At 46.3% G+C, this 26215-nt stretch overlaps 1 protein-coding gene across 3 annotated transcripts in view; it reads right to left on the minus strand.

Annotated features, from left to right (window-relative positions):
* Positions 1–1448: 1448 nt before the first annotated feature.
* LOC119978468 (DENN domain-containing protein 2D-like) overlaps positions 1449–26215 on the minus strand; it is a 196470-nt gene continuing 171703 nt past the window's right edge. For 2 of the 3 annotated variants that reach the window (XM_038820128.1, XM_038820127.1), the window contains exons 9-13: positions 19693–19870; positions 11183–11224; positions 9393–9477; positions 4467–4703; positions 1449–3693 (exon numbers count right to left, since the gene is read on the minus strand). In XM_038820128.1, the coding sequence (XP_038676056.1) occupies positions 3638–3693; positions 4467–4703; positions 9393–9477; positions 11183–11224; positions 19693–19870 (598 nt within the window). In that variant the 3' untranslated portion in view covers positions 1449–3637. Of the gene's footprint in view, positions 3694–4466; positions 4707–9392; positions 9478–11182; positions 11225–19692; positions 19871–26215 lie in introns of those variants that run through there. The other variant, XM_038820129.1, reaches the window with a different exon arrangement.

Consider the following 26215-nt stretch of genomic DNA (forward strand, 5'->3'; position numbering starts at 1 on the left):
TAAAAATTTGGGTCAGAGCCCCTGCAATGTACTCCCTCGTTTCTCACAGCATTCTGGGACACAATTCATCCAGACCTGGAGTCTTGTCCACTTTTAAGCCTACCAACCACCTCCAATACTTTGTCACACCCTGTGACAATTTGCTCAAGAACCTCACAGTCTCTGTTTCTGAGTTCCATAACTACCTTCTAATTCTCTTGGGTGAAGACAGATACGAAGCTTCGTTCAACATCCTACCAATGTCCTCTGTCTCCACCCACAGATATCCCTGTTGGTACCCAATAGGCCTTCCTCTTTCCATGGTTATTCTCCTCCCATTGATATATTTATATGTCTTGGGATTTTCCTTACTTTTACCAGTCAGAGCTTTCAGATATCCCCTCTTTCCTCTCCTAATTGCCTATTTTAAAATAAGGGGCCGAGTATTTAAGATGGATATGGGAGGAAATTTCTCTCTGAGGGGGAGTTATTCTCTTTCCCAGCTGGCCCATTGAATATATTCAACACGGACTTAGACAGGCTGCACAGAATGTCAAAGGCTATGAGGAATAGGCAGGAAAATGGGGTTGAGACAAAGATCAGAACAGTCATGATCTAAATAGGGGAGCAGGCTTGAGCGATTGAATGTTCCTATTTTTCATGACCAGACTCATCTTTGCAGTGATATTGGTTGAGGAATAAATATTGATCAGAGAACTTGCCTGCCCTGCTTTGAATAATGCCATGGCATTCCCCTGAGAGCATAGAGAGGGCCTCAGTTTAATGTTTCATGTGAAAGATGGCACCTCTGACAATGCAGCACTCCTTCAGTGCTGCACTGAAGTGTCAGCCTCAGTTCTGCACTGGAATGGGATTTGAACTCACAGCCTTCCATCTTGGTGAGAGAGCTACCACCGAGGGTGCTATTTCCCATCAAGAGTGCAATCTTCAGGCCTAACTGGACGCTGAGGAATTCAAATGAATACATCATTAATGTGAATTAGAAGGGCAGCACGGTGGCCTAGTGGTTAGCACAACCGCCTCACGGCGCTGAGGTCCCAGGTTCGATCCCGGCTCTGGGTCACTGTCCGTGTGGAGTTTGCATATTCTCCCCGTGTCTGCGTGAGTTTCGCCCCCACAACCCAAAAATGTGCAGAGTAGGTGGATTGGCCACGCTAAATTGCCCCTTAATTGGAAACAATAATTGGGTAATCTAAATTTATAAAAAAAAGATTAATGTGAATTAGCAGTGGCTGGAGAAGGCGAGAGACCAGGACACTTACTCTGAAACCTAATATATACACATCCAGCAGTCCTGCTGATCTATCAATTTGACCCCTTGAGGGCCAGTAACATTTTAAACAAATATCACACAAGGTTTCCTGGTGAAGTGATTCGGAGTAGGAATTCGACTTGGAATTTTACTTGTCTGAGTTTTCCTTTGTTTTTTTTTCATTATAGCAACATGATTTAAATCAAGAATTTTATTCAAAATCTCCATTCCTAGTGCTGTTTCTGTACAGCCAGTGTATCACCACACTTTGTGCATCAGTAGAAATTTCACAGTAGGATCAGAAATGACAAGTTAACACAGCAAGTGTCCAATTAACAATTGTCTCTGTCGCATCACAGTGCACAATCTGAATTCTAGAACACCTCAGCAGGAAGGCCCGAGCAGCAAATATACCACAAAGTCTATTATAGCCACAAAAGAGTCTCATGCATGTCAAATAAACTCAAACATGAGACATATTAACTTGTGGTTCAATTTCTGCCTGGGTTGCAGAGAACCAAAGACCTATATTTATACAGCAACATTCCTCACCTGGGGAAATCCCAAAGTCCTGCATCGCACTGTCATCATTAATTGACCATCTGTTTTAACAATGTTGGCTTCGGTATAAATATTGGTCAGGGCATTAGGTTGAACTTTGAATTCTTTCAATAGTACCATGAGATCTTTCACATTCACTGGGCAGAGCAATCGGACGATCCGTTTAATATCTCTTCTGAAAGACAGCACCTCTGACAGTGCAGCACTCCCTCAGTACCGGGTGCCAGCCGGGATTATGTTCTCGCGTCTCTGGAGTGGGAATTGAATCTGTGGTGAGGATGTTATGGCCAGCGCAGACGAGGGTCCTAGAAATTTTGCAGGTGATTTTCCTGCTGTCTCACCACCCTACCAAGAGCACATCTTGTGTTTATAGGCAGTGGGCGAGAACTGAGGCAGCTCAATTAATGGCCAACCCTGAGCCAACTTTCACCTTGGCCACAGTATTCCAACATCAATTCGATGGGGAACCTGGCAGGGATACTTGCTTGGCCTTCGGGTGGAAAAGGAGGTGGTAACTATTCATTGGCCTTTTCTTTTCTTCGGGGTCTCCCTTTGTTCCAACCCACTCCCACCCCTGCCCAAACAAGTGCCCCCTCCCGATCTTGTCTTTATAATCTCCCGCGGCTCCTCTATTGTTGACCGCGCCAAGAGAACCCTCTCTGCCGAACTGACCTTCTATCCAGTTCCTGGTATTTCTTCACTCAGATTGGATGTGGTCTCAGTATTGGCCACCGGTCCTTGTGATGCTACTGGGAGCAATGCACTGCTGACCAATCAGATGTTTAGTGACTTTCATACGCGGGACTTGCACCCCAGATGGTGGCATGAAAGTCTGCCTCCAGCCAATTCGCACTCGTCACGAGTGGGACTGCGCTCCATGCCAACCTTCTCATTGGCGAGGCAGGTAGGGCTTCACCCATTTAGATGCTGTCTTATGACCTTCTGTTCCAGAGGATTGAGAGTCACCTCTGAGTCATGGCGGACAATGTGGTGGAGCACAATGGCTGAAAACAAGGATTCCTAGGGGCACCCCATCGCCCCCCCCCCCCCCCCCCTCAGTTTCCTGCAGTGTGGAGTGGGGGAGAGGTGGGCATTTCAGAATGGGGTGTCCAGAGGCAGGGAAGGCTGCGTCAAACAGCTGACACAATTTAGGATCTTGCTACACTGACTTGTCTTTAGATCTTCCAATGCCTGAAGGCAGAGTCATCGCCGATACCGCACTCAGTGTCTGGCTTAAAACTGCTTCAGGGTCCTGGTCCATTATAGGACCTGGTTTAAATATGTCACTGCTTCAAGCACCCAGCCACCTGCAGTTTAGGATCAAAATAATCAGGATCACTGGGGGGGGGGGGGGCAAAGGAAGCCACTCGCTTGGGACCCGTCCCGCCAATGGCTGGGTCAGCTTCAAACTTGAAGCTTGAATCAAGTTTGAATCAATGGTCATGTAGCAGCAGCACTGAACAAGGTTTAAAAAATTCTTTGCCTGGCGTTGATACCACATTCATGAAACAAAAAGACAAAATAACGTTTGAGAACAGGGAAAAAAATGTCAATAAACCATTGTTTAAGATATTCGAACATTGTCTCACATCACTTCCTCAAATAGTCCTGTCATGTCCATTTAAATACAATCATTAAATATTTACAAGCTGCTTGCAATGTTGACAAGCTTTTGAGGTATCCGCCTCCTTTTTGACCCTGAGCAGTTGTGGCCTGTAATTCTCCCATCGTTGACAGACCAAGGTTTCCATTTTTGGAGAGAGGTTGCTGTCTGACATTAGATGGTCCTCCTGATGTCAGCTCCTCTGTTTGGTATAAAGTAACCTATTTTATTTTATTTCTGTTCTCCTGATGTTCTTTTATCTTCTGCTCGAAAAACCCTGGAAAATGAGGGAGGAAGGTCAGATATTAGATAACGTACATGGGCTGTGGGGCAAGATTAAATAGTTGGGTTGGGTTCATGATAGACTAGAGAGTGCATGGGCTGTGAAATGGGCCAACAGGGTAGCACAGTGGATTGTCACGGTAGCACAGTGGTTAGAACAGTTGCTTCACAGCGCCAGGATTTCAGGTTCAATTCCCAGTTTGGGTCACTGTGCAGAGTCTGCACGTTCTCCCTGTGTCTGCGTGGGTTTCCTCCGGGTGCTCCGGTTTCCTCCCACAAGTCCTGAAAGATGTGCTTGTTACATGAATTGGACATTCTGAATTCTCCATCCGCGTATCCGAACAGGCGCCGGAGTGTGGCGACTAGGAACTTCTCACAGTAACTTCATTGCAGTGTTAATGTACGCCTACTTGTGACACTAATAAAGATTATTATAATGAACATTTTGAATGTGTCATATCCATTCCTTTTTTTATGCAAGAGGTTGGACGATTTTTCAAATCTGAATAAAGGCAGAAAGTGTCTATTTGGTGTTTCAGTTAGAACTCCTAGGCGATGCTCTGGGCTTTTTCATACACTGCGATTTAGAGAATTAGTTGGGGATGGGATGGTCGAAGGATGTAAAGTGACCTCGGAGGAATGGGACAGAAATGGTGTTTTTATGGGCAGTGCAAAGCCAGAGAGCCAACGTCCTGGCCTTGCACAGGGCCAGTGGATGGCAAGTTGGCTCTATGACCAGCAGGAGTCACTCAACAGCGCTTGTCTTACCTTCCTGAGAACATGGTTGTCCCTGAAGCTCCTGAACAAACAACGAGAACATCTGTGTCTCCATGAAGGTTTTGAGAAACCTGCGGATGGATTTGGATGTGACGGATTTGCGGAATTGCCTCTCTTGGAAGGTGGTTTCATTCCCGTTTTGTTTAAGATGAGAAGAATAATGCCCAACAATTTTAATAAAGAAAACCACAAAGGTGTTTGTCACCATGTTGTTTAGCTCCTGGCAGGCTGTTGGAGAACAGAACATGAGAGGGAGAGATACATTAATATACCATTACCACATCATAGCAGAGCTGCTGACAAGTGCACAAAAATCTTCACTTGCAGGCTCTTAAAATCCAAACCTTAGCTTCATAGAATCCCGACAGAGCAGAAGGAGGCCATTGGCCCATCGATCTAGACCGACCCTCCGATGGAACACTCTATCTAGACCCAGTCCCCCTACCCAATTCCCATAACCCCATCCAACCTGCACATCTTAGGACACTAAGGGGCAATTTTATATTGGCCAATCCACCTAACCCGCACATCTTTGGACTGTGTGCGGAAACCAGAGCACCCGGAGGAAACCCACAAAGACATGGGGGGAATGTACAAACTCCACACGCACCCAAGGCCGGATTCAAACCCCCGTCCCTGGCGCACGGTGGTTAGCAGCGCTAACCATGGTGCCACAATGTCGCCCCGTGCCACCTTGCACCATCTCCCATGCTGTCCCCATGCCACAATGCAACTCCCAGTGCCACTGTGCCACCCCCTGTGCCACCATGCCACCCCCTTGCCACCATGCTGCCCCGTACCACCCCTTATGCCACCGTGTCATCCTTCATCCTTATATCATCTTTTCTTCTCCACTTTTCAAGCGGGCTACATTACAGAATAATGGGCGGAATTCTTCGCCGGCTCCAAAAATCGCGGAGGCCGTCGTGATGGCTTCGGGGCCCGCTCCCCGCATCTAATTCACCCCCACCAGGGGGGCTAGGAGCGGGCCCCTGCCGTTCCCGGCCGCGACCTCTGCCGCCAGAAATGACGCGTGAACGGCGCTTTTCATGATGTCATCCGCGCATGCGCGGGTTGCCGGTTCCAACCCGCGCATGCGCGGAAGACATCACTGCGCAGACGGCACGAACCTGCGCATGCGCGGTGCCGTCTTTCTCCACCGCCACCCGCCAAGACGTGGTGGCTCGATTTGCCGGGCGGCAGAGGTGAAAGAGTGCGTCCGTTTTGGACGCTGGCCCGATGATCGGTGGGCACCAATCGCGGGCCTGTCCCCTCCAGAGCACAGTTGCGGTGCTCCCGTCCAAATCGGGCCCTTAGATGTCCCAAACGGGCATCTGGCGCCCGTTTCACGAATGCAGCGACCAGGTGTGGTTGCTGCTGTGGTGAAACGGGCGTGAAGGGCCGGCCGCTCGGCCCATCGGGCTCGGAGAATCGACGTTCGCCGTGAAAAACGGCGAGCGGTGATTTTTCCGAGAGGGGGGGGGGGGGGGGGAGGAGGAAGAATCACGGGGGCGCCGGGGGGTTTAAAAAATGTCGGGAGGCCCCCCCGCGATGCTCCCAGGCCGCGTGGGGAGCGGAGAATTACGCCCAATGTTTACAACAGAAAAATAGAAATGCTAACTTTCTCCATTTAGCAATTTACACTTATATCGTGCCTTAAATGTGGATGAAAGGCCAATAACCAGAAGTAAGGTAAAAGACAGAGAAATCAGGCAACAAGTGGAAACAATTTTTTCTGCACAGCAAGTTATTGTGACCAGGAAGGTGGCCCTGAAAGGGTGGTGGAATCAGATTCAGTAACTCTCAGAAAGGAAGTGTAAATATTTGATACTGCAGGACTATGGGAAAGTGCAGGGAAATGAGACTAATCGGACAGCTCTTTTAAAGAGCTGCTACAGGTACAATGGGCTGAATGGCCAGCTGTGCTATAAGATTCTATGAAGATTTATACAGTTGTGCCAATCGTCTTCTATAACCAGAAATGGACGGAGTGAGTCACTGGCTCAGTGGTACATACGAATCAGGAGCAGGAATAGGCCACTCCTTTCCCTAAAGAATGGTGTGAAATTGTGGAACAATTCGCAGGCTCATTATTGCAACAGCTCTTTATCCCAACTGATCGTCTGATGGGGAAATGTTTACTTCTACTGGAGGAAGGGTTTCTGGCCACTCACAACCCAATGGCAGCCCCTCAAACCTGCCCTGCCATTCCATAAGATTGTGGATGATCTGATTGTAACCTCAATGCTGAAGAAGATGTCAGGTTCAGATTCAAACTCCAGACCTGCCAGTCATGGTGAGTGGAGACTGGAGCTCTGGATGGGTGTTCTAGATTGACATCTGGATGGGTGTTCCAGATTGACATCTGGATGGGTGTTCCAGATTGACATCTGGATGGGTGTTCCAGATTGACATCTGGATGGGTGTTCCAGATTGACATCTGGATGGGTGTTCCAGATTGACATCTGGATGGGTGTTCCAGATTGACATCTGGATGGGTGTTTGAGATTGACACCTGGATGGGTGTTTGAGATTGACACCTGGATGGGTGTTTGAGATTGACACCTGGATGGGTGTTTGAGATTGACACCTGGATGGGTGTTTGAGATTGACATCTGGATGGGTGTTTGAGATTGACATCTGGATGGGTGTTTGAGATTGACATCTGGATGGGTGTTCCAGATTGACACCTGGATGGGTGTTCCAGATTGACACCTGGATGGGTGTTCCAGATTGACATCTAGATGGGTGTTTGAGATTGACATCTGGATGGGTGTTCGAGATTGACATCTGGATAGCTGTTCTAGATTGACATCTGGATGGGTGTTGTATATTGACTTCCAATCTAAGATTTCTCTCTATCAGAGAAACTGATGAGTGTGGGTGGCCCCATCTCATCATATGGGTTGTGAGTGTCCAGAAACCCTTCCTCCAACAGAAGTAAACCATTTCCCAGCTAGACGGTCAGTTGGGATAAAGATGGAACGCCCATTATACTAATGAGCCTGCGAATTGTTCCACTATTGCACACTATTCTTCAGGGAAAGGAATGAAGATGCTGCAGTAAATCAACAGCTATGACAAGAATTTATATCTGCTGGCTTCGCTATTATGGTGATAACTCTGTAACTAGTTAGTGAGGTCTTTCCAAACATTCCAACTGCATGATCAATGATTTATTTATAAACGGAAATACAATGTGCTTTTTTGTTTCAATTGATACATTATTGGGATCATTTGAAACTGTTAATCAGAAATAGAGAAGCTCAAATCTTCACTGTAAAGCAGCCCACCTTGAACAGGTTGGTTAGAATGGTTGGTTTGCAAACCAACACAACCACAGAAATACAGTAAAGGAAAGGCCCATCAGAAATAATGACTTAAGAAGGGAGGGTAGAAAGTGAATCCAAGTTCCATGGTCTGGAAATAAGTTCAGGAAGAAGGCAGTGCCATCTGTTTTCTTTTCAATACAGTGAGAATGCAGAGGGTGGCACAGTGGTTAGCACTGATACCTCACAGCGCCAGTGTATGGGTCCTTCCTGTTTTATCCTTTCCTCTTTCTTTTATTTTTCTGTTCTTTTTTTTGATTCATGGACAATAAACAGGCATGTGACTTTTAGGCAAGCAGCAGAATTCAGACGTTATTGGAGAGAACCCTCTGCCAGTCTTCGTTGGTTTGAACAGGAGCTACAGACTTGTCATCACCAAGAGAGAGATGGGGTGCGATTTGCTTTGATTGATTGGATGGTGGCCGATGAATTGATCCAAAAGGCCGTACTCAGGAACAGGTGGTGATTGTATCCTATCCCAGTGGAATGAATTGCAGAGCCCGAAGGGGTTTCAGTTTTGATCCTGGCAGCACAGAGATCTCCTCCGTGTTTTCACCAGAAAAGAATTGATCAAATCCCATGGACAAGAAAAGTGCCGGAAGACTCAACCAGATCTGGGAACGGCGATTGAAGCATAGAACATAGAACAGTACAGCACAGAACAGGCCCTTCGGCCCTCAATGTTGTGCCGAGCCATGATCACCCTACTCAAACCCACGTATCCACCCTATACCCGTAACCCAACAACCCCCCCATTAACCTTACTTTTATTAGGACACTACGGGCAATTTAGCATGGCCAATCCACCTAACCCGCACATCTTTGGACTGTGGGAGGAAACCGGAGCACCCGGAGGAAACCCACGCACACAGGGGGAGGACGTGCAGACTCCACACAGACAGTGACCCAGCCGGGAATCGAACCTGGGTCGATCGAAGCCTTGGACCATCTCAGGTTTGATACTGAGTTTGAAGAGATTGAAAAGAATAAAAGACACCAAGAGAAAGGCCAATAATAAGATTTAAGGTAAAAGGAAAAGGAATCAGAGGCAACATTTAATCATGGCGGACATAGTTTCACTGGCCAATGAAAAGAGAGCGTCACCAAGAATGTGGATGGTGGAGTCCACAATATTACGAGTAAGAGTATGTGAAGAAATACTTTACTGCCTCACTGAGTTATACAAGAGCTTTCTCTGTTATACTTCGAAGAGAATGGATATTGGAAGCTCTGAACAGAGGGGAGCTGGAGAAAGATGGTGCCTGCTGAGTGGAGTGATCCTGAGATATTGTAAAGATGGATGATGTGTGCAGGAGGTCACTGATACAGAGAAGGAAGCTAGTTAGAGAAGGAACCAAGAGAGATAACATCAGAAAATCAGCTATTAGTTAAAGCATTGAGATGATTGAAAACAAATTCAAATCGAATGATGAACATTTACTGTTCGTTTAGTTTTCGGAAATGCACTTTGCCAGAATAGGCAGACAAATTCAAAGTGGATGAAACCAATCAGCAAAATGTTAAAAAACGGAGTTTCAGTGATCAAGGGATCCATTACATAAGGGGTGAACACATTGGTGCCTCTTACACTGGTTGGCCTTTCTCTGATTTTGCAGAGCGTTAAGAACCTCCTTGTACAGCTTACGGGGCAGAATGTCATGTTCATCACCAACCTGCAGTGAAAACAGGCAAAATATTAAATTCTCCCACAGTCAAGTACTGGGTACATTGTGCAGTTGAGCACTCCCAGAGCAGAGCTATGTGTGACTAAAGTGTCTGGCCTGAGTCCAGCTATACAGACTTGTCAGATATCCAATAAACAGATGAAAAAGACAATCGGATTGGCTCATAAACCTACAAGAGCACCACAGCCTAATCCCTGTCACATCCACCATTTCTCTGCTCGGAGCAAGGGATCATAGCATTTGCCGCAGAATAACAGTCCCCTAATTACTCCAGAAACTGCCTTCCTATTCTTTTCGTGTCCTTATCTGAGGAAGGATGTTCTTGCTCTCGAGGGAGTGCAGCAAAGGCTTGCCAGACTGGTTCCTGGGATGGTGGAACTGATGTAAGAGGAGAGATTGAATCGGTTAGGATTGTATGAGCGGCATGGACAAGGTGGATAGGGAACAGCTGTTCCCCTTAGTTGAAGGGTCAGTTACGAGACAACACAAGTTCAAGGTGAGGGACAGGAGGTTTAAGGGGGATTTGAGGAAAAAGGGTTTTACCCACAGGTGGTGACGGTCTGGAAAGCACTACCTGGGAGGGTGGTAGAGGCGGGTTGCCTCACATCCTTCAAAAGGTACCTGGATGAGCACTTGACACGTTATAACATTCAGGGTATGGGCCAAGTGCTAGCAAATAGGATTAGGTAGACAGGTCAGATGTTTTCATGTGTTGGTGCAGACTCGATGGGCCGAAGAACCTCTTCTGCACTGTATTATTCTGTGACTCTGTATTCACTGGAGTTTAGAAGAGTGAGGGGTGGGGGGGGGGGGGGGGGGGGATCTCATAGAAACTTACGAGGGCTAGGCAGGATAGATGCAAGAAGGATGTTCCCGATGGTGGGGGAGCCCAGAAACATGGGTTACAGTCTAAGGATACGGAGTAAACCTTTTAGGGCTGAGATGAGGACAAATTTTTTCACCCAGAGAGTGGTCGACCTGTGGAATTTGCTACCGCAGAAAGCAGTTTAAGCAAAGACTTGGGGTGAAGGGGATCAAATGATATATGGGGAAGGTGGGATCAGACTATTGAGTTGGATGATCAACCATGGTCATAATGAATGGCAGGGCAGGCATGAAGGGCCAAATGGCCTCCCCCTGCTCCTATTTTCTATGTTTCAATGCTAAGCGGTTTGGATCCACCCTTCAATTGGACATATTCTGGCTACAATGAGGAACCTTGATACTTCCCATTGCATCACTAAGTTTGCCACAAAGATCCGTAGTCTGGATTCTTGCAAACATGGTGAGAGGTTTTATTCGGAGGTGTTTCATACAATCCTAGATGGACAGCTGATGGCCCGCAAAACACTCTGCTGACTCTACACATCCCATGATACTTCACCAGCGGGGATGTATTCACTGACACAGAACGCTTTCCAATCTCACAACCACAAGAGAACTGTGGGCCAATGACATTGTGATGAAAGGTCACAGCCTGAAAACGTTATCACAGATGCTGCCAGACTTGCTGAGCACTTCCAACTTTTGCTGTTTTAATTTCAGAATAACAGGGAGCGGAGGGGTATCAGGAATCTGCCCAAGGCTGTGAATCAGGCCTGTAAGCTCTTTGTAAACTGCTCCTGCAAACTAACCCTTCAGAAATCTGCAAAACATTTAGAGAAAGATCCACAGAAAGAAAGCAATTACTTACTGTTTTCAAGAATGTACCCGAGTGCAAGTCCACCATTAAGCACTAAAATAGAAAGACACAAAACACACAGTTATATAAATAGTGCAAGGGAGGTAAAAGAGGAGTGGGGCCGATTAGGGACCAAAAGTGGGATTTACACATGGAGGCTGGGGGCATGGCTGAGGTATTAATTGAATACTTTCCATCTGTCTTTACCAAGGGCCAAGTTGCTACCCAGGCCATGGTGACCAAGGAGGAAACCCCATCACCAGAAGGGTTTGAAATTGATTAGGAGGTGGTATTGTAGAGACTGTCTGTAGTTAAGAATTGATAAGGTACCCGTGCACGTGGCGCAGTGGTTAGCACTGGGACTATGGCGCTGAGGACCTGGGTTTGAATCCCAGCCCTGGGTCACTGTCTGTGAGGAGTTTGCACATTCTCCCCGTGTTTGCGTGGGTTTCACCCCCACAACCCAAAGATGTGCAGGTTAAGTGGATTGGCCACGCTAAATTGCCCCTTAATTGGAAAAAATAATTGGGTACTCTAAATTTATATTAAAGAAAAGAATTCATAAGGTACCAGCCATACTTTTTCAGTTGTGCCAAGGGCTGAAGAACTGCTAATCTGAGATGGTGGTCTTGTCGTGGTATTTTCACTGCGCTAGTAACTCCGAGACACTAAGCAATGTCCTGGGGACCCAGGTTCAAATCCCACCACGGCAGATGGTGAAATTTGTTTTATGAATCATTGCTGTTCACTATATCCTTCAGGGAGAGAAATCGGCCACGTATGACTCTGGACCCACAGCAACGTGGTTGACTTTTAAATGCCCCCCGAAGTGGCCTAGTCAGCCACTCAATTCAAGTGCAATTAGAATTGGGCAACAAATGTTGACCTAGCCGGCGACGCCCACGTCCTTTGAAGAAATGAAAAAAATACCACATCCTTGTTCAAAAAAGCCCAGCAACCACAGGCCAGTCAGTCGAACTTTGGTGGTGTGGAAACTTCTAGAAACAATGATTGCAGACAAAACTAATAGTCACATGGGTTAATTTAGAAAATCCGGCGCGGGTTTCTTTAAAAATTTTTTTTAGAGTACCCAATTATTCCAATTCCCTCATTACAATTCCCGTATTCCAATTCCCGCATTCCAATTCCAGTATTCCAATTCCCGTATTCCAATTCCCTCATTCCAATTCCGGTATTCCAACTCCCGCATTCCAATTTCTGTATTCCAATTCCTGTATTCCAATTTCCATATTCCAATTCCCGTATTCGAATTCCCTATTCAATTCCTGCATTCCAATTCCCGTATTCCAATTCCCTCATTCCAATTTCCAATTCAGTATTCCAATACCCGTATTCCAATTCCCTCATTCCAATTCCCGTATTCCAATTCCCTCATTCCAATTCCCGTATTCCAATTCCCTCATTCCAATTCCCTCATTCCAATTCCGGTATTCCAATTCCATCATTCCAATTCCCGTATTCCAATTCCCTCATTCCAATTTCCAATTCCCGTATTCCAATTCCCGTATTCCAATTCCTGTATTCCAGTTCCCGAATACCAATTTCCTCATTCCAATTCTTCATTCCTATTCCCTCATTCCAATTCCCGTATTCCAATTCCCACATTCTAATTCCAGCATTCCAATTCCTTCATTCCAATTCCAGCATTCCAATTCCTGTATTCCAATTTCCATATTCCAATTCCCTATTCAATTCCTGCATTCCAATTCCCGTATTCCAATTCCCTCATTCCAATTTCCAATTCCCGTATTCCAATTCCCTCATTCCAATTCCCGTATTCCAACTCCCTCATTCCAATTCCCGTATTCCAATTCCGGTATTCCAATTCCATCATTCCAATTCCCTCATTCCAATTTCCAATTCCCGTATTCCAATTCCTGTATTCCAATTTCCTCATTCCAATTCCCTCATTCCAATTCCCGTATTCCAATTCCATCATTCCAATTCCCGTATTCCAATCCCCTCATTCCAATTCCCGCCTTCCAATTCCCGTATTCCAATTCCCTCATTCCAATTTCCAATTCCCTCATTCCAATTCCCGTATTCCAATTCTGGTATTCCAATTCCATCATTCCAATTCCTGTATACCAATTTCCTCATTCCAATTCCTTCATTCCTATTCCCTCATTCCAATTCACATATTCCAATTCACGCATTCCAATTCCCGCATTCCAATTCCCATATTTCAATTCCCTCATTCCAATTCTCATATTCCAATTCTCATATTCCAATTCCCATATTCCAATTCCCTCATTCCAATTTCCAATTCCCGTATTCCAATTCCCGTATTCCAATTCCTGTATTCCAGTTCCCGAATACCAATTTCCTCATTCCAATTCGTTCATTCCTATTCCCTCATTCCAATTCCCGTATTCCAATTCCCACATTCTAATTCCAGCATTCCAATTCCTTCATTCCAATTCCAGCATTCCAATTCCCGTATTCCAATTCCCTCATTCCAATTTCCAATACCCGTATTCCAATACCCGTATTCCAATTCCCTCATTCCAATTCCCGTATTCCAATTCCCTCATTCCAATTCCCGTATTCCAATTCCCGTATTCCAATTCCCTCATTCCAATTTCCAATTCCCGTATTCCAATTCCTTTTTTTAAAATATAAATTTTGAGTACCCAATTATTTTTTTTCCAATCACGGGGCAATTTAGCGTGGCCAATCCACCTATCCTGCACATCTTTTGGGTTGTGGGGATGAAACCCATGCAGACACGGGAAGAATGTGCAAACTCCACATGGACAGTGACCCAGGGCCGGGATTCGAACCCGGGTCCTCAGCGCTGTAGGCAACAATGTTAACCACTGCGCCACCGTGCTGCCCTATTCCAATTCCCTCATTCCAATTCCGGTATTCCAATTCCGGTATTCCAATTCCATCATTCCAATTCCCGTATTCCAATCCCCTCATTCCAATTCCCGCATTCCAATTCCCGTATTCCAATTCCCTCATTCCAATTTCCAATTCCAATTCCCGTATTCCAATTCCGGTATTCCAATTCCCGTATTCTAATTCCCTCATTCCAATTTCCAATTCGCGTATTCCAATTCCCGTATTCCAATTCCCTCATTCCAATTCCCGTATTCCAATTCCCTCATTCCAATTCCCTCGTTCCAATACCCGTGTTCAAATTCCGGTATTCCAATTCCATCATTCCAATTCCCGTATTCCAATTCCGTATTTGAATTCCCGTATTCAATTCCTGCATTCCAATTCCCTCATTCCAATTTCCCATTCCTGTATTCCAATTCCCTCATTCCAATTCCCGCATTCTAGTTCCCTCATTCCAATACCCGTATTTGAATTCCCGTATTCAATTCCTGCATTCCAATTCCCGCATTCCAATTCCCTCATTCCAATTCCCGTATTTGAATTCCTGTATTCAATTCCATCATTCCAATTCCCTCATTCCAATTTCCAATTCCCTCATTCCAATTCCCTCATTCCAATTTCCAATTCCCTCATTCCAATTCCCGTATTCCAATTTACGTATTCCAATTCCCGTATTTGAATTCCCGCATTCAATTCCTGTATTCCAATTCCTTCATTCCAATTTCCAATTCCTGTATTCCAATTCCCTCATTCCAATTCCCTCATTCCAATTTCCAATTCCTGTATTCCAATACCCTCATTCCAATTCCCGCATTCCAATTCCCGTATTCCAATTCCCTCATTCCAATTTCCAATTCCCTCATTCCAATTCCAGCATTCCAATTCCCTCATTCCAATTCCCTATCTGAATTCTCGTATTCAATTCCTGCATTCCAATTCCCGCATTCCAATTTCCAATTCCTGTATTCCAATTCCCGTATTTCAATTCCCTCATTCCAATTCCCTCATTTCAATTCCCGTATTCCAATACCCTCATTCCAATTCCCGCATTCTAATTCCCTCATTCCAATTCCCGTATTTCAATTCACTCATTCCAATTCCCTCATTTCAATTCCCTCATTCCAATTCCCGCATTCCAATTCCCTCATTCCAATTCCCTCATTCCACTTCCCGCATTCCAATTCCCTCATTCCAATTTCCCATTCCTGTATTCCAATTCCCTCATTCCAATTCCCGCATTCTAGTTCCCTCATTCCAATACCCGTATTTGAATTCCCGTATTCAATTCCTGCATTCCAATTCCCGCATTCCAATTCCCTCATTCCAATTCCCGTATTTGAATTCCTGTATTCAATTCCATCATTCCAATTCCCTCATTCCAATTTCCAATTCCCTCATTCCAATTCCCGTATTCCAATTCCCTCATTCCAATTTCCAATTCCCTCATTCCAATTCCCGTATTCCAATTTACGTATTCCAATTCCCGTATTTGAATTCCCGCATTCAATTCCTGTATTCCAATTCCTTCATTCCAATTTCCAATTCCTGTATTCCAATTCCCTCATTCCAATTCCCTCATTCCAATTTCCAATTCCTGTATTCCAATACCCTCATTCCAATTCCCGCATTCCAATTCCCGTATTCCAATTCCCTCATTCCAATTTCCAATTCCCTCATTCCAATTCCAGCATTCCAATTCCCTCATTCCAATTCCCGTATCTGAATTCTCGTATTCAATTCCTGCATTCCAATTCCCGCATTCCAATTTCCAATTCCTGTATTCCAATTCCCGTATTTCAATTCCCTCATTCCAATTCCCTCATTTCAATTCCCGTATTCCAATACCCTCATTCCAATTCCCGCATTCTAATTCCCTCATTCCAATTCCCGTATTTCAATTCACTCATTCCAATTCCCTCATTTCAATTCCCTCATTTCAATTCCCTCATTCCAATTCCCGCATTCCAATTCCCTCATTCCACTTCCCGCATTCTAATTCCCTCATTCCAATTCCCGAATTTGAATTCACTCATTCCAATTCCCTCATTTCAATTCCCTCATTTCAATTCTCTCATTCCAATTCTCGCTTTCCAATTCCAATGGGCACTTTGAATGAGCCTCTTTTCAAAATGGCTGGCTGTATTAAACGGGGGCAGGAAACCCGAACAATATCATTGGGTCCATTACTGACCATTAACACCAGGCAAGGGAGGTGAAAATAGACCCCCATGTGTTTCAAATGTAATTTTACTGATAATAAACTCTGTTTTTAGTACTCTTTTTAGTTTGAGGTCTCAGACATATCTCTGTCAGATTTGCATATTTCCATGGAAGGAATAGTGATATGTTTGAACCGGTTTGCCCAGGGTTTGGTAAACTGAAAACAGATTGAACTGTGGGACAGTCTGCTGGGAGTGGAAAGATTAAATTTACCTTTGCTGGCTATGGGTGAGAATTAATTCCAGCTAATCCCAGTGACCATAAACTACTGAAAGTTGTTACTGACTCCACAAGGAGCTGAACTGTCTGCAGTGGGTATGTGGACCATTCTGGAGTTCAAATGGATGAGAATGAAACAGCCTTGGAAAATATGTGTCTGAATGAGGTACAGGACAACAATATCTGGTATGCAGATACATAAATCAGTACAAAGTGTTGAAACGAGTTAATACAGCTTTAAAACATGCTGTATCCTGGGCTTTATAAGTAGAAGCAAGGAATTGATGATGAATTTTTATAAAACACTGGTTCAGTTTTAACAGGGATATTGTGTCTAGCTCTGAGCACCACAGTTTAGGATGGATGTGAAAGCATTGGGAAGGTTCAGAGAGATTCACTAGAATGGTTCCAGCGCAAATGGCTCTGTGGATAGATTGGAGAAGGTGGGACAGTTCTCCATTATGGAGGTTTTATAGACGTGTTCATAACCAGGGGTCTGGACAGAGTCGTTGGAAGAAATGGTTCCCATTGGCAGAAAAGTTGAGAACCAGAGGTCAGAGATTGGGAAAAGTAGCACTGCCATGGACAAATGGTTAGAATTCACATGGAACTGCCTGAAACAGTGGAGGAGGCAGATTCAATTGAGGTTTTCAAAAGGGAATTGGCTAGGAACCTGAACAGAAACAATGATTATAGAGTCATGGATGTGTACAGCACAGAAAAGGCCTTTCAGCCCTTCGCATCTGTGCCGGTCAAACATAACCACCTACCTTTCCTCATTCAATTTTCGAGCACTTGGCATGTAGCCTTGTATGCTCTGGAATCTCAAGTGCAAATCTAAATACTTCTTAAATGTTATGAGGGTCTCTGCCTCCACGACCCTGTCGGGCAGCAAGTTCCAAACTCCCGCCACCCTCTGGGTGAAAATGTTTTCACTCTCATCCCCTCGAAACCTCCTGCCCCTCACCGTAAATCTGTGCCCCTTGGTCACTGATCCCTCCACCAAAGGGGAAAAGTTTCTTCCTGTCTACTCTATCTATGCCCTCATAATTTTATACACCTCCATCAAGTTCGCCCTCAGTCTCCTCTGCTCGAAGGAAAACAATCCCAGTCTATTCAATCTCTTCAAAATAAAATTCTCCAGTCCAGGGAACATCCTGGTAAATCTCCTCTGCACCCTTTCCAGAGCTATCGCATCTCTCTGTTGTGTGAATTCTAGAATTGCACACAATACTCTAGCTGTGGCCTAACCGACATTTTATACAGTCCTAGCATAATCTCCTGCTCTTAAACTCTTTGCCTTGGCTAATAGAGGCAAGTATACCATATGCCTTCTTTTAAAAAATTTTAAAAATAAATTTAGAGTACCCAATTCATTATTTTCTAATTAAGGGGCAATTTAGCGTGCTCAATCCACCTACCCTGCACATCTTTTGGGTTGTGGGGGCGAAACCCATGCAAACACGGGGAGAATGTACAAACTCCACACGGTCAGTGACCCAGAGACGGGGTCGAACCTGGGACCTCAGCGCCGTGAGGCAGCAATGCTAACCCACTGCGCCACCGTGCTGCCCCACCATATGCCTTCTTAACCACTGCATCCACCTGCTCCACTACCTTAAGGGGCACAATGAGGTCCCTTTGATCCTTGATGCTTCCAGGGTCCTTCCTTTTATCATGTATTCCCTTGCGTTGTTTGTTCTGCCCAAGTGCATCACCTCACACTTATCTGGATTGAATTCCATTTGCCACTGATCAACCCATCTGACCAGCCCATCTATACCTTCCTCACTATTTACCACTCCACCAATTTTTGTATCATCTGCAAACTTACTGATCAACCCTCCAATATTGACAGGCTACGAGGAGAGGGTGAGGTAGTGGATCCAGTTAATCTGCTTTTGCAGAGAGCTGACAGAGAGCTCCCCAATGATCTCGATCTATTGCAGTTTGCCTATCACTGCAACCAGTCTACAGCAGATGCTAAATCTCTGGTCCTACAGTCAACACTCGAACACCTTGACAACAAGGACACCTACGTTAGACTGTTGTTCATCGACTAAAGCTCCGCCTTCAACACCATTATCCCGACAAAACTAATAACCGAATTCTGCAATCTCCCTGTGCAACTTGATCCTTGACTTCCTCACCACAGACCGCAATCTGTTAGGATAGGCAACAGCACCCCCTCCACAATAGTCCTCAACACCGGGGCCCTGCAAGGATGTGCGCTCAGTCCTCTACTGTACTCCCAGCACACACACGACTATGTGGCAAGATTCAACTCCGATTCAATCTATACGTTTATGGATGATACGACTAGTGGGTCGTATCTCAAACAACACCGAATCAGACTACAGAAGGGAGATAAATCACTTGGTTGCATGGTGTACCAAAAACAAATTCTCTCTAAATGTTGGAAAGACCAAGGAACTGATCATCGACTTCAGGAAGTGTAGCACGACACACCTCCCCGTCTACATCAATGGCTCCGAAGTTGAGATGGTCGAGAGCTTTAAGTTCCTGGGGGTCACCATCACCAGCAGGATGTCCTGGTCCACTCACGTTGATGCAACAGTCAAGAAAGCCCAACAATATCTCTACTTCCTACAAAAGCTATAGAAATTTGGCATGTTTGCATCAACTCTCACAAACTGCTACAGATGTGCCAGAGAGAGCATCTTATCCGGCTGCATCACAGCCCAGCATGGCAACTGCTCGGCCCAAGATTGCAAGAAACTGCAGAGTGTGGTGAACTCAGCCCAACACATCAAAGAAGCTTGCCACCCTCCCATTGATTCTGTCTACACCTTCCGCCGCCTCAGGAACGAAGACAGCTTTGGCACTTCCAGATTTAGGATCAGCTTCTTCCCGCAGCTACTGGACTCCTCAACGACTCTCACTATGCTGATCTTGCTTCTGTCGTATATGATTTGTTTGGCCCTTGTTCCATGCTGTAACTAATTACTTATCTGCCAATGTACTGTGTTGTTTCACAATATTTTTTGTTTACTATGTATGTGCTGTGTATGTTTCCTTGGCCGCAGAAAAATTCTTTTAACTGTACTTCGGTATATGTGACAATAAAAATCAAATCAACATCAGCTGGCATGGACTTGATGGACCTAATGGCCTTGTGTTGCAGCGATTCTTTAAATCTGCAACTTTGTCTAAATGATGGCAGAGTGAGGCAGCGGCCCAGACCGTACACTTACCTCCTCAATGGGCAGTTCTTGCAGCTGTTCCAGAAACTGTCTCTGGACTCCCACCACAAAAGGTGTTGGAGAGCACACGATGTCCACCATCACCTTGGGCAGCACTGGGATGAAGGTGTGCTGCCAGGTGAATGGGTAGAGCAGGGCAGCGATGCCATGGATACACTGCGAAAGGATACTGGAAGAAGCAGAGAGATACCCGAGTTAGAGACGGCTCATCCACAGATAACATTAAGCCCCAATCTGATGGGAAGGCAGCAATCGATTGTTGGTTGATGAACCCTGTGATCTCACTTCCTGCTCGTGAAATCATCTCGTCAACACTTTCTGCTATCAAACTGGTTCCAACCACAGAAATTAGCTTCAATTCAGGATAACAAAATATCCCACAGCTTTCTATTGTCAACAGATCCTCAAATCCCCTCTCCTTGTGAAATCCTGATCTGCATTTTCAATATCTCACCCTGTCCATGACCTTCCCACAATACAAATAAATTCCCTCTTGCTGCCATATCTCTGCATGAAATATTCCCAGGACAGAAACAGCACGGAGTTAGATACAGAGTAAAGCTCCCTCTGCACTATCCCCATCAAACTATCCCAGGACAGGTACAGCACAGGGTTAGATACAGAGTAAAGCACCATCTACACTGTCTCCATCAAACACGCCCAGGACAGGTACAGCACAGGGTTAGATGCAGAGTAAACCTCCATCTACACTGTCTCCATCAAACATTCCCAGGCCAGGTACAACACGGGGTTAGATACAGAGTAAAGCTCCCTCTACACTGTCCGCATCAAACACTCCCAGGACAGGTACAGCACAGGGTTAGATACAGAGTAAAGCTCCATCTACACTGTCTCCATCAAACACTCCCAGGACTGGTACAGCACGGGGTTAGATACAGAGTAAAGCTCCCTCTACACTGTCTCCATCAAACACTCCCAGGACAGGTACAGCATGGGTTCAGATACAGAGTAACGCTCTCTCTACATTGTTTTCATCAAACACTCCCAGGACAGTTATAGCATAGGGTTAGATACAGAGTAAAGCTCTATCTACTCTGTGCCTATCAAACAGTCCAGGACAGGTACAGCATGGAATTATATATAGAGTAAAGCTTCTTCTTCACTGTCCCTATCAAACACTCCCAGGACAGGTACAACATGGGGTTAGATAAAGAGTGACGCTCCCTCTCCACTGTCCTCATCAAACGCACCCAGGACAGATTTGCCATGGGGTTAGATCCAGAGTATAAGAGTAAATCTCCCTCTGCACTGTCCACATCAAACACTCCCAGGACAGATGTAGCACAGTGTTAGATACAGAGTAAATCTCCCTCTACACTTTCCCATCAAACACTCCCAGGACAGATATAGCACAGTGTTAGATACAGAGTAAAGCTCCCTCTGCACCGTCCACATCAAAATCCCCCAGGACGGGTACAGCACGAGGTTAGGTACAAATATTACGGATACCTGATCAGATTCCAACAGTCGTTAAGATACTAGACGAGAACTGCAACTTGAAATTTTTTTTAAGACTGAGCGGAAAGATTGATTCATTCCAGGAGTGCTTGTATGAGAAATAGGGCTTGGTAATTTTGACAAAATTAATTCAGAATGGGTCAATGTACTCGGGTCTGGTGCAGTTGTACACCCTCTGATTCAGTGCTGGCAGTTTTGCCCTCAGTCTGTTAACCCCTAAATTCATTTTCAGGCAGCAGAGAGCACCAGACCTGCAAGAGACACTCTACTAGGAGCGGAGGATAAAGGCGGAGAGGCGGCATGGTAGCACAGTGGTTAACACTGTTGTTTTACAGCTCCAGAGTCCTAGGCTCGATTCCCGGTTTGGGTCACTGTCTGTGCGGAGTCTGCACGTTCTCCCCGTGTCTGCGTGGGATTCCTCCGGGTGCTCCGGTTTCCTCAAACATTCCAAAGATGTGCTGGTTAGGTGAACTGGCCATGATAAATTGTCTGTAGTGTCCAAAAAGGTTAGCTGTGGTTACTGGGTTACGGGTGGAGATGTGGGTTTAAGTGGGGTTCTTGTTCCAAGGGCTGATGGAGACTCGATGGGCCAAATGACCTCCTTCTGTACTGTAAATTCTATGATCTATGAAACACGAGGCTCGGGGCCCTCACTCACATGGAGGCAGCGAAGAGCACCGGACTTGCGAGCTTCAAGACTTGGGCTGCTCTTCTTGCTCCACGTGGGAGACCAGGAACATTTCCAGCTCCTCGGGCCAGAATGTGTGCAAGAAGTGTATCCATTTGCAGCTACTGGAAGCCCGTGTTTCAGAGCTGGAGCAGCGGCTGGAGACACTGTGGAGCATCCGCAAGGTGGAGAGTATCATGGACAGCAAGTGTGGAGAGGTGGTCACACCACAGGCTCAGACTCCACAGGTTGGACGGGAAAAGGTGAACACCATGCAGAGTAAGAGAGCTAGGCAGGCAGTTCAGGAATCTCCTGTGGCCACTCCCCTGCAAAACAGATATACCGCTTTGGATACTGTTAAGGGGAATGGCTTCTCAGGGGAAAGCAGAAACAGCCAAATTCGTTGCACTATGGATGGTTCTGCTGCAGAGGGGAGGAGTAGAAAGTGTGGGAATGCAATAGTCATAGGAGATTCAATTGTACGGTGAATAGATAGGTGTTTCTTTGGTCGCAAACAGGACTCCAGGATGGAATGTTGCCTCCCTGGTGCTCGGGTCAAGGATATCCCGGAGCGGTTAGAGGATATCCTGGAAGGGGGAGGGTGAATAGTCAGTGGTCGTGGTTCACACCAGTACCAACAACATAGGTAAAAAAAGGGATGAGGTCCGAAGGCAGAATATAGGGAGTTAGGAAGAAAATTGAGAAGTTGAACCTCAAAGATAGTGATCTCGGGATTATTACTAGTGTCATGTGCCAGTCAGAGTAGAATGTATCAGATGAATACGTGGCTATAGAGGTGTTAGGGGGAGGGTTTCAAATTCCTGGGGTATTTGGGGAGATGGGACCTGGACGGGTTACATCTGTGCCAGCCCGGGACTGATGCCCTTGGGAGGGTACTTGCTAGAGTGGTTGGGGAGGGTTTAAACTAATATGGCAGGTGGGAACCGATGGAAGGATTCAGAGCAGGGGGAATCAAGAACAAGGGCAGCACGGTAGCATTGTGGATAGCACAATCGCTTCACAGCTCCAGGGTCCCAGGTTCGATTCCGGCTTGGGTCACTGTCTGTGCGGAGTCTGCACATCCTCCCTGTGTGTGCGTGGGTTTCCTCCCACAGTCCAAAGATGTGCGGGTTAGGTGGATTGGCCATGATAAATTGCCCTTAGTGTCAAAAATTGCCCTTAGTGTTGGGTGGGGTTACTGAGTTATGGGGATAGGGTGGAGGTGTTGACCTTGGGTAGGGGGTAGGGTGCTCTTTCCAAGAGCTGGTGCAGACTCGATGGGCCGAATGGCCTCCTTCTGCACTGTAAATTCTATGTAAGGGAAAAAGTCAGAAAGGAGAATAAGAAAAGTGATGGAGAAATCAAGGACACGATAAAAATAGTAGAGACGTGTCATGGAACATTAAATGGACTAGTTATTAAGGTTTTGTGCCTGAATGCTTGGAGAATTTAAAATAAAATGGATGAATTAGTTGCGCAGATAGATGTAAAGAGATATGATATAGTTAGGATTACAGAAACATGGCTTCAAGGTGACCAAGAATGGGAACTAAACATTGAGGGCTATTCAGTTTTTAGGAAGGACAGACTGAAAGGAAAAGTTGGTGGAGTTGCATTCAGCACTAAAGAAAATATTGATTAAGTATCGGGGAACAATATGAGCACAGACGATATGGAATCTGTATGGGCTGAATTAAAAAACACCACAGGGCAGAAAACATTCGGTGGGGTGGCATACAGACCACCAAACTGCAGTGGTAATGTTGGGAATAACATTAGACAGGAAATCAGAGATTTTTTTTAATTTTTTTTTTATAAATTTAGATTACCCAATTATTTTTTCCAATTAAGGGGTAATTTAGCGTGGCCAATCCACCTACTCTGCACATTTTTGGGTTGTGGGGGTGAAACCCACGAAAACACGGGGAGAATGTGCAAACTCCACACGGACAGTGACCCAGAGCCGGGATCGAACCTGGGACCTCAGCGCCGTGAGGCGGTTGTGCTAACCACTAGGCCACCGTGCTGCCCGACAGGAAATCAGAGATGCTTATGATAAAGGAACATCTGTGATTATGGGTGAATTTAATCTGCATATAGATTGGGTGACTCAAATTAGTCACATTACAATAGAGGAGGAATTTCTGGAGTGTATACAGGATGGTTGTCTGGACCAATATGTTGAGGAAACAACAAGGGAATAGGCCATATTGGGCTGGGTATTGTGCAATGAGAAAGGATTAGTTGGCAATGTATTGTGTGAGAACCCTTGGGGATGAGTGACCATAATATGGTAAAATTCTTTATCAAGGTGAATAGTGAGGTAGTTGATTCTGAGACCAGGGTCCTGAACCTCAATAAAGGTAAGTATATTGGTATGAGGCTATGATGGACTGGGAAATAGTACTGAAAGGAAGGACAGCAGACAGGAAATGGCAGGTATTCAAGGGGATTTCGGGCAGCACGGTAGCATGGTGGTTAGCATAAATGCTTCACAGCTCCAGGGTCCCAGGTTCGGTTCCCGGCTGGGTCACTGTCTGTGCACGTCCTCCCCGTGTGTGCGTGGGTTTCCTCCGGGTGCTCCGGTTTCCTCCCACAGTCCAAAGATGTGCGGGTTAGGTGGATTGGCCATGCTAAATTGCCCGTAGTGTCCTAAAAAGGTAAGGTTGGGGGGGGGGGTTGTTGGGTTACGGGTATAGGGTGGATACGTGGGTTTGAGTAGGGTGATCATTGCTCGGCACAACATCGAGGGCTGAAGGGCCTGTTCTGTGCTGTACTGTTCTAATTCTTTTTTTTTTTTCCATTTTTTTTTATTGGAATTTTTTGCAGAAAATATAACAAAAAGTATAGCAAAAAGCAGTAATATGCAACTAACAGCCCCATAACACCCACAATTCCCCCCATACCGTAACATCACATGTATCAGATTCCCCCACCCCCCCCCCAAACAAGAGAACTTAACCATAAATTAAAATTAGATAAATCAAATTTAAATAAAATAAGCTAACATAATCAACGTCCCCCCCCCTCCACCCCCCCACCCCCCCCCCCCCCCCCCCCCACCCCCCGGTTGCTGCTGCTACTGTCCCAGTACCCTATCGTTGAGCCAGAAAGTCGAGGAAAGGTTGCCACCGTTTAAAGAACCCTTGCACCGATCCTCTCAGGGCGAATTTAACCTTCTCAAGCTTAATAAAGCCCGCCATGTCATTGATCCAGGTCTCCACGCTTGGGGGCCTCGCGTCCTTCCACTGTAGCAAAATCCTTCGCCGGGCTACTAGGGACGCAAAGGCCAGCACACCGGCCTCTTTCGCCTCCTGCACTCCCGGCTCTACCCCAACCCCAAAGATCGCGAGTCCCCATCCTGGCTTAACCCTGGATCCCACCACCCTTGACACCGTCCTCGCCACCCCCTTCCAGAACTCCTCCAATGCCGGGCATGCCCAGAACATATGGGCATGGTTCGCTGGACTCCCCGAGCACCTGGCACACCTATCTTCACCCCCAAAGAACCTATTCATCCTCGTCCCAGTCATGTGGGCCCTATGCAGCACCTTGAATTGAATGAGGCTAAGCCGCGCACACGAGGAGGAAGAATTTACCCTCTCCAGGGCATCAGCCCATGTCCCGTCTTCGATCTGTTCCCCCAGTTCCCCCTCCCACTTCGTTTTCAGCTCCTCTACTGACGCCTCTTCCTTCTCCTGCATAAGCTTGTAGATATCGGATATCTTCCCCTCCCCGACCCAGACCCCCGAGAGCACCCTGTCACTCACCCCCTTCGCGGGGAGCGCAGGGAATCCCTCCACCTGCCGTCTAGCAAATGCCTTTACCTGCAGATATCTAAACATGTTTCCCGGCGGGAGCCCAAATTTCTCTTCCAACTCCCCCAGGCTCGCAAACCTTCCGTCAATAAACAGGTCCTTCAGCTGTCTAATGCCCGCTCTATACCATCCCCGAAATCCCCCATCCATGTTCCCCGGGACGAACCTATGGTTCCCCCTTAACGGAGCCTCCATCGAGCCCCCCACTTCTCCCCTATGTCGCCTCCACTGCCCCCAAATCTTGAGGGTAGCCGCCACCACCGGACTCGTGGTATATCTCGTGGGAGGGAGCGGCCACGGCGCCGTTACCAGGGCCCCCAGGCTTGTATCCCCACAGGACGCTCTCTCCATCCGTTTCCATGCTGCCCCCTCCCCCTCCATCACCCACTTACGCACCATCGACACGTTGGCCGCCCAGTAATACCCCGAGAGGTTGGGCAACGCCAGCCCCCCCCCATCCCTACTCCGCTCCAAGAAGACCCTCTTCACCCTCGGGGTGCCATGCGCCCAAACAAATCCCATGATGCTGCTGGTCACCCTTTTAAAAAAG

Source organism: Scyliorhinus canicula, chromosome 15 (assembly GCF_902713615.1).
Source record: "Scyliorhinus canicula chromosome 15, sScyCan1.1, whole genome shotgun sequence".
NCBI classification, from domain to species: Eukaryota; Metazoa; Chordata; class Chondrichthyes; order Carcharhiniformes; family Scyliorhinidae; genus Scyliorhinus; species Scyliorhinus canicula.